The sequence below is a fragment of the Gymnogyps californianus genome, chromosome 1 (assembly GCF_018139145.2).
Source record: "Gymnogyps californianus isolate 813 chromosome 1, ASM1813914v2, whole genome shotgun sequence".
NCBI lineage: Eukaryota > Metazoa > Chordata > Aves > Accipitriformes > Cathartidae > Gymnogyps > Gymnogyps californianus.
Genome location: NC_059471.1, coordinates 132,562,817 through 132,578,265, shown reverse-complemented (window position 1 = coordinate 132,578,265; position 15,449 = coordinate 132,562,817). Strand labels below are relative to the sequence as shown.

Below are 15,449 nucleotides of genomic sequence, written 5' to 3'. Positions count from 1 at the left end.
CCCACCGCATGCGCGGCCCCGCCCTTCCCTGCCATTACACCCGTGGGTGAGGCTTCCCGCGCGGCGGGAAACCTACTGGACAAATACTAAAAGAGCTGAAATCACTGCCGTGAGCCCCGCCCGCGCCGGGCCCCGCCCGCGCCGACCCGCCCCGAGGTGAGGGCGAGGGCCGCCAGGGCCGCTCCCGCCTCGGGCCGCCTCCCGCCTGGGCCCCCAGCCCCGCGCCCCCGCGCCCCGCGCCGGCAGCGGCGGCAGACCGCCGCCAAGCTGGGCCCTGCCGCGGTGTTCGGGCCGTATGCAGATGAGCCGCTTCCCATTGGTGCCGCGGCGCGCACGCCCCGCCCCGCGGGGGGACGGGCTCTCCGTTGCCGCGCCGCCGCCGCCGCCAGGGCGCGGGGAGCCGGCGCTGGGGCTTGCCGGGAGCAGCCGGCAGGAGTCGCGGCGCCGGGCCCCGCGAGCGGCCCCTCCGGCGGGGGGCGTGGTCTCCTCCCGCCGCGCACCGCCCCCGGGCAGTGCCCGCCCCTGGCGGGGCCCTCGCAAGGCCTCTTCCCCCGCCGGCGGGCCGTACGGGGCCTGCTCACCGGCGCCTCCGCGGCCTTTCCTGAGGCGGGGCCCGCTCCCAGCGGCCCCGCGGCGGGCAGGGGCTCCCCAGCCTTTCTTCGCAGCCCCGGTTTTCACCCCTCCCTGCCTGGAGAGGGCGTGTTTCTGCCCGCTCCCACGGCGAGCCGCTCGCCGTCACCCCCTTCGGCCAGGTCCCCTCCTGGGCCCGGTAAAAAGAAATGAACACAATGGAGTCTGTTTCCGGAAGGGTTTGTTTGGTTTTTGTTTGGTTTTTTTTCTTTTTTTTTTAAGAGCTTCATATATATTTTTATATATATAAATTATTAGAATGCGTGTTGGGGCTTGGGAGTGCGTGGGGAACGTTGTTTGGGTGTTTTTCCATAGCTGGGTTGTTGGTTGGTTTTCTTTTCCTTTTAATGGTTAAGTAAATATATATATATGGGGACCAATCGAGAGATACAAGTGTGAAATCAGACACGCACGCGGGGGCAAGGGGGTCACAAGTTGCTACATAAAACTGCCACGTCTAATAGGATGTGCATGAGTTAAAAGTACATCAATTAGAATGGGTGAGGGGAAAGGGGCAGCCGCCATCTTAAAGACAGTCCCAGGAGGCAGTATCACTCGGCCACATCAGCTCTCCCCGCAGGGCTCAAAGGGGTGACGGTGGTGACTGCAGTCTCGGAAACGGTCTCCTGGTGCTTTTGCACCGTCCTGGCCGCGCCCGTTCCCGTCAGCCGCGGGGAAAGCGCAGCCACCATCTTGCAAACAGTCTCGCCGATGCTTTGCACCCCAGTTGGCTGGGACCCGTCCCTCTGCAGGCAGGAGCGGCCGCTTTTGAAGGGGTCCCGTGATGCTCTGTTTGCATCCGAAGGGATGCTGGAGAATGGGAAGCCGCTCTGGCTGATCTGAAAAAGTTCCACGTTGCTTTTCTGTATGGCGAAGCGGTATCTTACACCTAAAGGGGGGTGGGGCGTGAGGAGGCATCTTGGAAAAAGGCTCTGTTGGGTCTTGAGTTACTTCTGGGCCGCACCTCCTCCTCGCAGAAGCAGAAAAGGCAGCAGCATCATGTACGTGAAGTCCTGCAATGCTCTGCACTTTCTATTTAATGCAACTGTTCCCCCAAAACAAAGGATGGAGCTGCTGCCACCCTGAACTCATGTCAGTCTCTGTCCTTCTGAGCTCTGTGCAATGCTGATTCTGTTTTCTTCAGAGCTCTGCTGAAATCACGTACCGATCGTTTCATGTCCGTTAGTGGTCTTTCAGTCCCTCCCCATTTTCTCTCCTCCACTTTCTGCTCCCAGGATGCCATTCCGTACTTTTCGTCCGTCTTCTCTTGCACTCTACTGCATGGTGGGGTCAGGATGTGTCACTCTGCAGCTTCCCCTCCCCCAGGATTTGGTTGATCGATTGCTCCTCTTGAGAGAAAGACATGATGATGTCATGTTGACAGCAGAAGTCCATTTAAAGGGGTTTGTCACTTTCTTTCTTCAGGTGGCTAGGATAAAGGAGAGGAACAAGGTGATTGTGAGAGAGAAAAAGGCAATTTAGTACCTCCCACCGCCTTTTGTTAGTCTGGACCCTGCACGACACTGCTGGCTTGGGAAGTTTTGCAAATCCTTCAAGTAGGAGATGCTATCGAAAAGGGACAACACTGCACCTCTCTCTTTCCCAACGTGCTTCCCCCTGCACTTGTGAAAGCCTCATCTTGGCAAAAGCATCCAACCCTTGCGAGTGTTCGGTTATTTTGGCAGGAGTATCAGTTAGTCATAACTGTATTAGCATGTGTGAAACATGCAAGTTTACCCCCCTGCCCCAGAGGAGAGGAGCTGAGACCCCAGAGGAGATGAGCCACCCAACAGCCGCTTGCTGAGAATGACCTTCCTGGTGGCCAGCCCACAGCTGTGCCCCAGTGGCAAGGCACCCCTGCTCCCAGGTGTGGGCTCAGGCCGACTCACCCACTTCAGGGGCAACGCTTCCCTGTCCCCACCGCCTCTGCCACCCCCAGGCCAGGGCCGGGCCCGGAGGTGTACTTGTGAGGACAGAGCAGTCCGCTCGCCCCGCGCCGCAGAGAGAGCGGGTCCATGCACCTGTAGTAATCCTCCTGCGTTGGGAGCGGCACGCCGTGCAGAGGGTGATGGGCGTGAAGCCACTGCTGCTGTTCCAGAGCCAGGCGCTGCAGCTCAGCTGACTGTGCGTGCATGGCCTGGAGCTGATGTGCTGCTGACATGGGCGCTGAGAGAGAGCCCGGCAGGTCCCTGTAGGGTGCAGCTGCAGCCAAAGACAAAACAGAGAAAAAACAAGTTAACGTAACAGCTCCATCCTCACCCCGGCCCCACAGCTCCATCAAGACTCTACTGCATTTCCTTTCCCAGCCCTGCCCATGTGCAGGACTTGCTCATCCCCTGATAGCGTAGGCCTGTCCTATGCCACGTCAGAGCTCTGTTTAATAGACCTTAGTCTGGTCCTGTGACCCCCTCGTGACCACCCTGCCCCTTGGAGCTCTTCTGATGCTCTTTAGAGGAGACAAGCAGTCCCTGTGAGCATCCTTACCAAAAAGCTGGTGGCGCAGCACTTCATTCTCATGTAGTGGGTGAGGCAGGAGAGGGTTGGGGATGGTTCCAGCTGGGTATGGTATCCGGGTGAGGTGTGATCCCGAGGCGAGTGGGTCGATAAGAGGGTGAACAGAGGCTGAGGCTGGAAAGAAAAGGTATCACAAGATAATTGTCCCATGCTTTGTACGCGGCAACACGGAGAAAGGCGCAAGGCACAACAAAACAGACATGGAGAGGGTCAGGGTGTGTTAGGGATGGAATGATTTCAAGGCTAGACAACGCAGTACCATGTCCTTCTGAGTGTTACTCTTTTTGCCTGCACTGAATTTCACGTGAACCAGTCTGGCATAGCTCTGTCCCTACGCTCCTCAGGGAGAACTACTGCTCCTTAAAGTCAATTCTGCAAGGACCTGCTCTGCAATCACGTCTGTACCCAGTACCGTGCCTATCTGCCACCCTGGCTGTCATTCATGTGCATGCTCATATTGGGTGCTTCCATTTCCAGATCTCATCCAGCACAGATGCTCAGTGCCAGGCACTCAAAGTTTGCAAGTACTAAGGCTGAAATGCAAGGTACTATTTATATGAAAACTGCTCTTTCCAGTGTTTTGGACTCACTGCCAGAGTGCTGGCTGGAGGTGCCCGGCTACGGAGCGTGGGGGAATGGACATTCATTTGTACCTGATGCCATCCCTGAGTAGTTGTGACTGCTTAGAGTGGGTGTCTGTCCATGTCTCTGCCACCAGATCCCACTAACCATTCACAGTACCTGAGCAAGCACAGCACTTTTTCCTATTGTATTGCAGTTTGGGCTTTACTTCCCTGAGATTTTCATGCCTAAACTTCTTTTTACCTTGCTTTCCTGTAGGATGTGGAAATGGAAGGGACCACCACTCAATTCTGAAGGACAGCAGCCTCCAGTTCCTTACAATTAGCCCATCTTCTCTCCCATCCCATCCCACCACCTGCAGCAAGAGCCATAGGAGCTAACTAGAGAACCGACATGTCATTAGTCGTAAGGATACTGTCGAAACTGTTGTTAGCAGGGCTCCCACTCCCCCTGCAGACCACAGTGTGAGGGATGCAGTCCACAGCACCGCCACCCTGGTAGCCAGTGGGACCCCAGCACTCATATTGCGTCCCCAGAGATCCAGAACTAAAGGACATGGCACAAACAACTCTGCTCGCCACTAAGCAGCAAACTCAGACACCCCGATACTTGCAACAGATGTCAGTGTCGTTGCTGGGATGGGAGCGAGGGCAAGGCTGAATGACCACGATGTTGACCTCTTCAGGCTGAAGAGGCATCTGGGGCCTCAAAGTCTGGTCTCGGCAGCTTTTGGGCTTCCCCAGGGCCAGAGGGAGGGAGCGCAAGGGGGGCACAGTAGGAGGGAGAGCAGGGCTTTGTGCAGGGCACCACCACCGTGGGGTCCTTACCTGCATGTATGGCATCCTGCTGGTGGAGATGGAGGTGGGAGTGGATGTGGGAATGCTGATGATGATGAGGTGTCACATTGAGCATCTGCAGCCGGGCCAGAGGGTCATTGCTGAGAGCAGCCACCCGCTCGGCGTGCTGGCGCTCAGCCGCCAAGCGCTCGGCGTAGGACATGTCGGGACGAAGGGTCGGGCCAGCTGCCAGCGCCAGCCTCTCCCGCTCCAAGTGGCCCAGCCCTGGGTGGAAGGGAAAAGCGGGATGAAGGCCGGGGGCCGTCTGCAGGCTCAGCCCGCCATGGCGTGGGAACGGATCCATGGCAGCAGCTGGCACGGCATGGAGCTGCTCCAGCTCGGCTGGCTTGACTTCAAAGCCGGGCTTGAGACGTTCACGCAGGTCCCGGTCCCTCAGGTCTCGTTCACGGGCTTCCCGCTCCCTCAGCTCTCGCTCCCGCGTCGCTGGATCACTGCTGTAGATGGCCGGCACGTTGTACCCCAGCAAGCCTGGGTCAACCGCACCCAGCGGCACGTAGAAAGGGTGGTTGCGGTTGCTGGGGGACATGACATGGGGCCGTGCATATTCGCTGAGGGTGCGCAGAGCCGGGGTGTCGGGGCCCAGGTATGGCGGAACAGTCGCTACAGCACTGCCCTGCTCGAAGGAGGGGCGGTGGGGAACTGGCCCGAGGGACGAGCACTCAACCGGCCGGCCCTCTTGGGCCATCTTCTGCAAGAGAGCAGAGAGACCAGCATCAGGGTCCCAGCAGGGAGCGGCCGAGGCGGTCCTCGAGCATCCCCCCAGCTGTGCTGCTGCAGTAGGACCCCCAGACCTACCACGCTCCTCTCCAGCTCCCGCTCCTTTTCCCGCTCTCGCTCCTTCTCCCGCTCCCGTTCCCGTTCCCGCTCCTTCTCTTCCCGTGCCTTCTGCTCAGCCTCTCGCCGCACTTTCTCCACCAAGTCTGCCCTTTTCTTGGCCAGCTTGGAGCCGTCGAGGGGCACAAAGTACAGGTCTGTGCGGGAGCAGGAGTTGAAGCCACGGTCCAGGTGTTTGTTGAATCTGGGGGCGAGAGGCAAAGCCGGTCAGCACAGAAGGGGCTGGAGGGCAGGGATGGGGACAGGGATGGGGACAGGGATGGGGACAGGGATGGGGACAGGGATGGGGGCAGGGGCAGGCAAAGCCGAGCTCGGTGCTGTGGGAAAGGGAAGAGCATCACGGAAAAGGGGCAAGGGCGCAGCTGTACCCCATGCTCGGGGTGACCTCCCCTTCCCTGCCCCATGCATCCCTCCCCAGCCTGGGGACACCCCCCGGGGCCCCCCCACAGCCGCCCCTCACCTGGCTGACTGGCTGGCGTGGCTTGGCACGTCCACCACCTTGGGGGCGGCGAGGGGCTGCGAGCAGGTGGCACGGGGCTCTCGGGGGGCTCGTACTCCTCTGACGGCTCCTGCTTGATCTGCGCGGCGCTGAGGGGGAGCGGGGGTGGTGGGGGAGCCGGGGCGGCCATGCTTCCCGGCAGGGGTGGTGGGGCAGAGGGGGCGGGCGAGGGGGCTTTGTAGCCCCCCGCCACGGGGGAGGAGGCCACCCGGTAACCAGGAGGGGTGGCTGCCCGGAAAGGGGCGCCTGAGGAAGCAGGGGGCGAGCCTGGCTTGTAGGGGGCCGGGGGCTGGAAGGTGGGGACGGGGGAGGCTGCCCGCTTCCCATAGGGGGCCACAGCTGAGGGGGGTACCGGGGGCGAGACTGTCTTGTAGGGGGCCGCAGAGGGGGAGGCCATGGTGGCGATGACGGTGGAGAGGGTGGTGGCAGCGGAGGTGACCGGAGGGCCAGCCCCATGGGCAGGGGAGGGGGGCGGCGGCGGGGGGAAGGTGTAGGTGGCAGGACTCTGCCCGGGGGGTGAGTGCACATGCCGGGGTAGCTTCCCTGGGAAGAGGCGGAGGAGGACGAAGAGGAGGAAGAGGAGGAAGAGGAAGAGGAAGAGGGGGCGGCAGCAGCAGCGGCCGAGGGGGCCTGGCTGTAAGCAGCCTGGCTGTGGGGAGGGTAGAGGCGCAGCCCATAGGTGGCATGGGAAGAGTGATGGCTGTTTGACTCCAGGCCGTGGGGGTAACCCCCGGGGGGCTGGGGGGGAGCTGCAGCTGCCAGGGAGACCCCCCCGCCGCTCCCGTGGCCGTGGTGGTGCTGCTGGGGTGGCTGCTGGTGATGGGGGGGCTGGCCAGGGAAGGGGGCTGCGGGGTGGGAGCTGGCGTTGCCCAGGGGGCGGCTGTAGGGGGGCGGCCCCTGGCTCCAGACGGGCTGGGAGGGCAGGGAGGGCTGGGTGTACTTGGGGGGCTGGCTGGACACGGAGAGGCCACTGGGCGGGGGGAAGGAGTGGCCGTAGGAGGCAGTGTAACTGGGCAGGGGCTGGGCTGGGGAGGGCTGGGGGTACTGGGCCGAGGAGCTGGAGGGCGGCAGTGGCGGTGGGGCATAGGGGTAGCGGGAGGGGGCCAGGGCCGGTGCCTTGTCCTGCCCCATCCCATGGGGTGAGGGAAGGTGGCCACCCAGGGCCTGCCCCACCATCCCCGGGGAGCTGGAGGCAGCCACCGCATTGTTGAGCGGGCGCAGGGCCGGGGGGGGAGGCAGATTGGCAGAGACGTGGGGGAAGGAAGGGGCTGAAGCTGGGGGGGCGGCCGGAGGGTTGGCTGGGGGTGTCTTTTGAGGGGGGAGCCCCCCGACCACTGACGCCAGCGAGATGGGAGTGGTGGGTGGCGGATTGTGCTTGGCGCTGAGGGTCTGCTCGCGACCCCCTGGTGCTGGGAGCCCCCCCACTCCACTGGCAATTTTGGCCCCAACCTGGACCACGTTGGCCGTAGGGTAAAGAGGAGTGTGGGCAGAGGAGGAGGAGGAAGAGGAGGAGGAGGACAAGGAGGAGGAGGACGAGGAGGAAGGGGGAGCGGGAGGGGCAGGAACAGCAGAGGAGGAGGAGGCGGGTGTCTGCGGGGCTTGAGCCTGGAAAATGCGGGAGGCCTGGCCCTCCAGCTGGGAGTGGTAGCTCCCTGCAGGGGGTCCCTGGGGGTGCACCTCGCCCGGGAGCCCAAAGCTGGGCTCGGGTGGCGGGCCAGGCTGTCAGGAGGGGGAGCTACCGGCGGGCTCTGGGGAAAGAGCGGAGGGTGGTGGTACGAGTGAGACGGCCCCTGGGACAGCACGGAGGAGGAGTCGGAGTCATTCTCCACGCTGCCAGGGCTGTAGACGCTGGGTGAGGTGCTCCTGTTATCCTGGTCAATGTCCCGTGGGTCACTGCTCATCTCATCGTTGAAGCTGTGGCCATCAAGGCTGTCAACATCGGACGGGGATGGAGGGCAGGGCAACTCCTGAAGTAGGAAGAAGGAGAGAGACGTTACGTGGCCTCCCAGACCATGCACAATACTTTTCAAGTTCCCAGAGAACTTGCTTTCTGACCTTTCTCTGCCAGCACTAGAAAACCCCACAGAGGGAAGGAGATATTGTCTGGCAAGGTATAAATAACACCAGTCCTCTTGCCTCCCCTTGGAGCAACTTCAGTGCTCTCAGGTCCTTCATGAGCATCACACGCTCAGGGAGGAGGTAACGATGGGCACCTTGTGTACAGAGGCAGCGAGGGAGGAGGGCAGGGAACTGTTACAGACGAGGTTGAGCGTGACTAGATATGAAAGGTCCTAGCACCACCACCATCAGTGATGGGCCACTGGCCAGGGTATGATACCACCAGGTGGCACGGAGCAGCAAGCACCACAGTGCTCCCAGCACAGCCCAGCACAGCGCCCAGACCCAGAATCGCTCTTCTTGTCCCTGCAGAGCTCTCCCTGGGCAAGAAGACCTGCTCCTCTCCGGCCCCCTCTCACTGCCCCACTCCTTACCTCCTGGAGTCCCCCCTGCACTTTCCAACCCCTGCTCCTCTCCACCACCTCTTGCCTCAGGCAATGAAGCATCAGTGATTAAGCAGCTAGCATGGATAATTAACAAGTGCCACTCTTGAGCCTCCGGGCTTACAGGAGAGGCTAAACTGAAAAAAGATCACTGTTGAGCTGAATGGAGTGTCCATGTGGAGAAATTACATAGGTGTAACCACCGTGGTTTAATTACAATGACCTCATAATGTGAGCAAATATCCCCGTGTTTGCAGGCCTTTAAGGCCAGTTCCCTGAACAGGCTAACGGGGAGCTGAGAAGCGCAAGAGCTGAGTCTTCCTCCAACCATCCAACCACCAATCCAGCCCAGTGCTGTTGGTATTTCAGAAAAGCCCTGCCACAACCACGCAGAGCGTGTGCATGAGCAGGTTTTGCACAACCGTCACCTGGAACCCACGACGACTCAAGCAGCTCTGTTTCACACTGCTCTGGGGGGAGCAAAAGAGCCTGAGTCTAACCCGACCAGCAGCTGCGCACAGAGCCAGGCTCTTGCCACTGAGCCAGGAAAGGCAGGGCATGTGCCCAGCCCCGAGGGCACGTCAGTCCCCTGCAGACAAGGCAAAAGAGATGGAGAGCCTCCATCTGCTCAGTCATCGCTCCTGGTGGCATTTTTGTAGCCAGGCAGATGCCATTTAGGGTGGAAGAGCTGCAGTGCGAAACCCGAGGTGCCAGGGCTCCCAAGCAGCAGGAACCTCAAGCTGGACGGGCGTGAGTAGCACAGGTAGGGACCAGGAGACTCCTTTGCCCTGGACCTGGGACATGCCAGCAATCACAGCAGGGAGAACTCACCTCGGTTTTGGTTTTTTTGGGAGCGTTGGTGTCCTCCCCTTCACTCTCTGAGATCTCTTCTGTTCGGCCCTGCTTGCTGCCCTTGGGGGTGCAGGATTCCTCCACCCGGCCTTTCTGCAAGGGAGAGAAGGAGAACAGGAGGTGGGAGGGTCACAGGGAATTTCCCACCCTGCCAGGTCTTCACACACTGCAGCAGGCAAAACACAGCCACCACGGTGCATGTGTTAAAGACCTTAGCAGAGCAACACTGAGCCAGGATATGGCAAAGATTAGCACTAAAAAGGACTGGCGAGACTGAAGACCAGTTCTTGGGAGATGGTGGGAAGTGCAAGATGCTGAGAATGAGAGGAAAGAGGGATCCCGCCCGTTCCAGAGAGCTAACCCAGCATGGGTTCCTCGGTGGATCCCTTCTGGTCTGCGTCCCTGGATCCCCAAATGGATCCTACCCAGTCTGGGCAGTCCTCGGGCACCCCACACTTGTGTACTAGCTTATACTACCTTTGTCGCTTGTCGGGATTTCTCAGCTTTGCCATCACTGCTGGAGGTGCTGACACCCCCGGGGGAAGCTCGACCCCGTGACCTGAGCTCCTCTCGGGGCCCTGGAGTCTCTTTCTTCCGTCCACTCCGCATTGACATCTAAGAGAGGGATCACTGGATCAGTCCTGCTTTGCATCTCCCTCCACTCCCGTCCTCTCCCCAGCCTCCCAAAGCCCCTGAACCCCTGGCACTCCACTATGCCAAACTCATGTCCATGAGCTTTGCTGTGAGCCTCAGTTCCAACCCACAGCTCCAGCTTGGCTCTGGTGTCCCACCCTCCTCTCCCATCTCACGTACTGAGTCCTTGTTCTGTCGTGTCTTCATTCTTTTGAGTGTGGGACCCCCATTCTCCTTGGCCCGGTTTGATGAAAACATAAATTTTTATCACTCCGCACCCCCCTTCGGCTGTTCCCGGGGAGACGGAGACGGGCAAGAGCAGTTCTTCTAGAAGGGGAGCTTACACCAGCAATGCAACAAGATCCCAGTGAATCCTGAAAGAAAGACAAGGAGATGAGAGGGGAGAAAGAGCGAGCGGACTGCGGGACATCCTTTTGTGGTTTGCTATAGAAATATGACGAAATTATTACTGTTTCCTTAATTATTATTTACAGATGCAAGGATCTTTACCAAGAATGCAATAAACTTCCCCATCAGAAGGTGAAAAGGTTCGGCCACTGTCACCTCTGATTTCCAATTTCTAGGAGTGGTACCCACACAATGCGAGGCAGTCAGGACCCAACAATAATTTTTGGAGGAAGCAGGGAGGAAGCAGTTATCAGTATGCTGACTGTCCTCTGAAATAATTTTAGTATTTCCGTTTCCTTGTTTATTTGATCTTCAGAGAGAGAAGGAAAAAAATAATGGGGAAGTGCTTTAAAATGTTCCTAATGACAATTTTCCTGACTTCCTAAGTTCCTCTTTGCACTTCTTGTCAGTGCAGTAAGTTACACTATCCTTAACTGGCCATATGCTGTCATTAGCTAGCTCTGCGTAATGAGCCCCCAGTGGCCTTTGCTGAAGGGGTATTATACAGCCCTGCCCTCTCCAGAGCATATGCACATGCATGCATGCACCAGCACGTTATGCAGAAAATGTGACAAGTCTTCCTTAGGTTGTTCGATGCCCAAGGTACACAAATAGGTGCGAGAAAATGCACTTAGCTTTGCTTTTGCATGGTGCAAACAGAATCAACTCTGTTTAGCTTGGAATGCCTGCCTAGGTCTCCTTCTTCTCCATACACTGGACTGTTTCTCAGTGTATGAGATAGAGTCATGCCCAGAGATGCAGAGTACATCCTTACGCTTTGCAGCAGCAGGAAGATTTCTGAGATCCCTCTGAATAAATTTACAGCTTTGTCCCCTGTCCAAAAGCACCGTAGATATTTAACACCCTGTTATGCCACACAGTTCCTAGTTTAGAGTATGAAAGCACCATGACTGTGTTAGCCTGGGAACTGGACTGAAGCGATTCAGGGATGCTGCTCCTGAAGCTAGTTTGCTTGGCTCCATCCAGCTTAAGATCTTTTGCACTGCACTGCACAGATGTTAACCAAAAAGAGACTGTCCTTCCCCAGCCTGTCATTCGAGCTCCTGTACTCAGCCTCTGGAATGGACAATCTGCAAGACAAGGAAATGTGTCCTGTGGATGAGGCATCAGGAGAAGAGAGCCACATGTCCTGGGTTATATTCTCTGATCTGGAAGCACAGATAAGTTTTGTGAATAAGAAGACTTGAGATGTGGGACTCCTAAAGGCCATCCCAGACCTGGAAAGATCAGCTTCCAGCCAGCCAGTACAGCAGCAGTCTGGATGCACTTTCATTTCTCTGAGAAGGGTGCTGAAACCAGGGATCAGAGCAAAGGCACCAGACAGGAGAACTCTTGGACCTCCTGTGCAGCCCTGCTGCTGGACTGTGTGGCCCCAGGGTTGCTGCTTTCCACCTCCCTGCCTGTGAAAAGGGAGTAATGACACTGGCTTGTCTCTTCTGGGGCTCCACATCTTCCCTGACCAACGCTTAGAGAAACCCATCCAGAAGGTACTTGGGAAGAGCAGGGGATTGTTTGTTTTAATTTCATTAATATTTTATTTGACCCTCATCATGGAAGCCACAGGGGACTCATCCAGCATTAATTCCCACACACAACAATTCATTAACTGAGACCTCTTCTTTAATAGAAAAATAGCTCACGATAGTTTATAACTGACCTAATGGAGGCAGAGCACTCTCCTAATCCCTACCAGCTGACGTGTTTTACAGCCTTACATTTCTGTCATACTTTGGCCTTTGGTTGCTAATTCAGCCAGTTATACTGATGCTATTCTAGATAAGCATCTAGAATTAACGGTTCTTACATGAAACAAACATTGTAAGTAAGGCGATCCTAATTTAACTCAACTTCAACACACGCCATGTTGGCAACCTTCAAGTATTAGCTCAGCTCTGAACACACAGAAGCAGCAACAGCACATTACCAATATGTCACTGCTCTCTACATTCAACAGGGATGCCACCCACACCTCCCACACTAAAGAACCGAACATCATAACGCAGCGCACAGGTCTCACTTCAGCTTCGCAGTAACCCTGTAATGACAATGATGGGCTTCTTTCCAGAGAAGTAAGTCAGAGAAATAACATGCAGCCAACCACATACTGAAACTTCCCTTTTTAAAAGAGATACCAATTCGGTCCTTATGTCAACCGCTGAATATGCAGTACCAAACAAAGGCAGAAACAAATAGGTATGTTTCGGTAGACATAATTAACCACTGGGGCAGAAGTTTCTATCACTTAGAGAGCGAAGACTTTTCTAAAATATGTAACAGAATTGACGCACACACTATTAGGCTCAGTACAGCAATTGTTATGTCAGAGGCCAGATGAGAGGATCACAACATTGCCTTCTAATTTTAACATCTATGAAATAAAAGCTTGCAATGTGAGCCTTGACAATTAACGGTTACACCTAACCCTTCCCATCACCGAAGATCCCTGTAAATGTCTCTGAAGAGTTCTTAGGGCTCTGAGGTTTTGGAAAGGAAATGAGACATTTGGCAGGGCTGCTGTCGAAGGGATAACCTTTTCCTGGCCCTGTGAAGCCCTTTACAGGTTTGGTTGAGTTATGAGGCATTGCGAATTGCTATTTTCTGTTTGTGTTTCATACAGCCCAGCTTGGTTTGGCTTACTGCCCAAACCCCTCCATATTCTCATGTAAGCCCTGGTGCAGTCTCCTGCCAGCAACGCACGCTCAACAGGCATCCCCACGTGGGATCCAAAATGGATCCCGCTCCTCCTCCTCCCCCAGCTCCAAGTAATTCTCCTTGCCAAAGGTGGACTGTCCTGCACAGGCAGCCAGGAGACCACAGGCTCCAGTTCCTCTTCTGTCAAAGGACGCAGATAAGCTCTCTCCTTCCCAGGCTGTAGTGTGGAACAACTCCTCACAGGTAACAAAACTGGAATCAAGTCCATCTCAAATGAGATGCACTCAAGTTTTACCTACTTAAGTATACACCCTTGGTCTCACTTAGAAAGTTGGGTGAATGTTTGTCCTTGGCTCAGGACAGCATTTACACATTAGATTGAGGGTCTGAGAAAATACACTTTCCTAGATGGCAGCAGAAGCAGGGGAAATGGGAGCAGGACCAAGTTATCTGGGATGGTGTCTGGGGACTTGGCTGGGACTGTAAATGACAAATGAGTCATGTGCCCCAAAGGCTTGCACATGCTGGGGCTGCACACACAGGTACACCCAGCACATCTCCCAACAGCAGGGAGGCAATTTCCAGTGACACAAGGAAATCTGGAAGGTGTCTCCAAATCCACGGAGGGCTGAAGGGTTTTGTCGCTTCAGCTGGTGCTCAATGGCAGAGCAAGCTCCAGGATGGGCAGCCTGAGTCCGGGGCTCCAGTCTGCTTGAGAAGGTTAAAAGCCAGCTAAGGTTCAGCTAGCCCTCCCTGGGGCCAGTGACAGGAGAAGGGAGAGCTGAAGGCTCCCAGTATCCATGTCACTTAAGAAAAAGAGGTAACACTACCATTACTTCAGCAGTGTTTCTTTAGCTAGCAGACACTTAAGGCCTGATCCAGGCCTCACTGAGATTAACTGCTGGTTCTCAGTTGTCAATAGTTACCATGGTCTCTTCCCCTTCTTTTGTATTACTCCTCTCTTGGGGAAAGAAAACCCCACATCTGCTTGGTCTTATTATCTGCTACTCCTGATCTTCTCCGACTGTCACGTTCCAGTAACCTCAGGTGGATTCAGACCTGGTCCAAGCAGGAGGGGAGGTGCAGCAGGCAGAATGTGACTATAGTACGTGACACAGCAGCCCACCCTGAGCTAGCCAGTGATGATTCGGGGGTGGAGGGGAATAGGACTTATGTAGCCTCCTCTCTCCACCAAGGCTCTGCCTAGGCACTGCCTGGTAGACCATATACCAGTTGGAGGCACTGAGTGCGAAGATGTCAAGGTGCATGGCTGGATCATTCAGTCTCAAAGAAGAAATGAATTAAAACCTCTGCCACCACAAACGCTGCAAGAAGGGGCAATTTGACAGCATCTGTACTGTTAAACAAAATAGGACAGTGCCTGTTCTCTGGTCCTGGGGGTGATCGGCATTACACAGCTTGCACCCAGATGGCAAAATTCTCCTACCCTACAAAAGGGGACGGACACATCTAACCTGGCCACTGGCAATCGGTGTGTTCCTATGCCAACTCCTAAACCACGCTCAGGCATCATCTGGGAGAGCACTCGTTGGCACAGACCAAAGACCGTACAAAGGAACGTCATCCTAATGGACGGACAGTGCTGTGCACCAGTGCTGGGGCCCGTTTCGTTTGTTACTATAGACATAGCCAGCGTTTTCTTCCAGTAGATGCTAGTCCACGGAAAATAAATTTGGAGTAAGGAGTCAGTGAAGTTCCTCCTTTAGTCTAAGTACAGATAGTCTGAAGTTCAAACCTCTTGTTTTCTTCAGTTGGGAGCTGTTGAAAGTACACAGTGACTATTCCTTAAGTAATTTTTTGAAATGTAGGAACTACATCCAAAATCCAATGTGAAATCAAAGGCATTTGGCATCCAAAGGCAGGGACTTAGAAGTCATAAGATGTGAGAATTAAACTGAGTCTGCTTCTCTGCAATTCATTAGCTCCGAGTTCCCATCCTCATTTTTCTCTTCCCGCTTCTGCAAAGGGACGGGTTAGCACTGGAGGGAGAAACCAGGGTGGCAAAACGAACACAGCTGCTTTCTAACACATTGCAGATGCTGGAAAGTGTCCTGCAAGTAAGATGGGATGATAACCAATGGATCCCTCTTGACAGGTAAAGATCGCTCAGAAGGGAGTGCCCACTGGAGCAGTATAGCCAGGGGACACGCACCGTGGGTGGGAAGTCAGAAGTTGGCATATATATATACTGCCCAGTGGATGACGGTCCCAGGCAACACATTTTTAATTCCTGCCTCCATTTCCCTCATTTACAAAATGAAGGGAAAATTCCCAGAAATGTAATCAGGTTTAACAACTGTGTAGTATACTGAAAACACAAAGTTTCATCCAAAATACTGCAATCAGACAACCTGAAGTACAACATTTGCCAATGGCTAATTACCTGACTTCATGCTTGAACCCTGGCATCTTCCTATAGAGCAAGGTGGAGAAACGGAGGGAAGG

The 15,449-nt window shown here is 55.8% G+C and overlaps 1 protein-coding gene and 1 non-coding gene across 2 annotated transcripts; both read right to left on the bottom strand.

Moving 5' to 3' along the window:
- Positions 1-47: 47 nt before the first annotated feature.
- Positions 48-107, bottom strand: LOC127029799 (U7 small nuclear RNA). The gene has a single exon (XR_007768231.1). It is a non-coding gene; the product is annotated as a U7 small nuclear RNA (small nuclear RNA).
- A 700-nt stretch (positions 108-807) lies between these two features.
- ATN1 (atrophin 1) lies at positions 808-10,163 on the bottom strand. The gene is given in 12 exon segments (XM_050904801.1): positions 808-2,059; positions 2,652-2,832; positions 3,115-3,258; positions 4,554-5,271; positions 5,379-5,601; positions 5,878-5,917; positions 5,920-6,423; positions 6,426-7,628; positions 7,631-7,883; positions 9,249-9,362; positions 9,747-9,884; positions 10,083-10,163. Coding segments are annotated over 12 exon segments (3,630 nt in total). The 5' UTR covers positions 10,161-10,163; the 3' UTR covers positions 808-2,025.
- Positions 10,164-15,449: the final 5,286 nt, after the last annotated feature.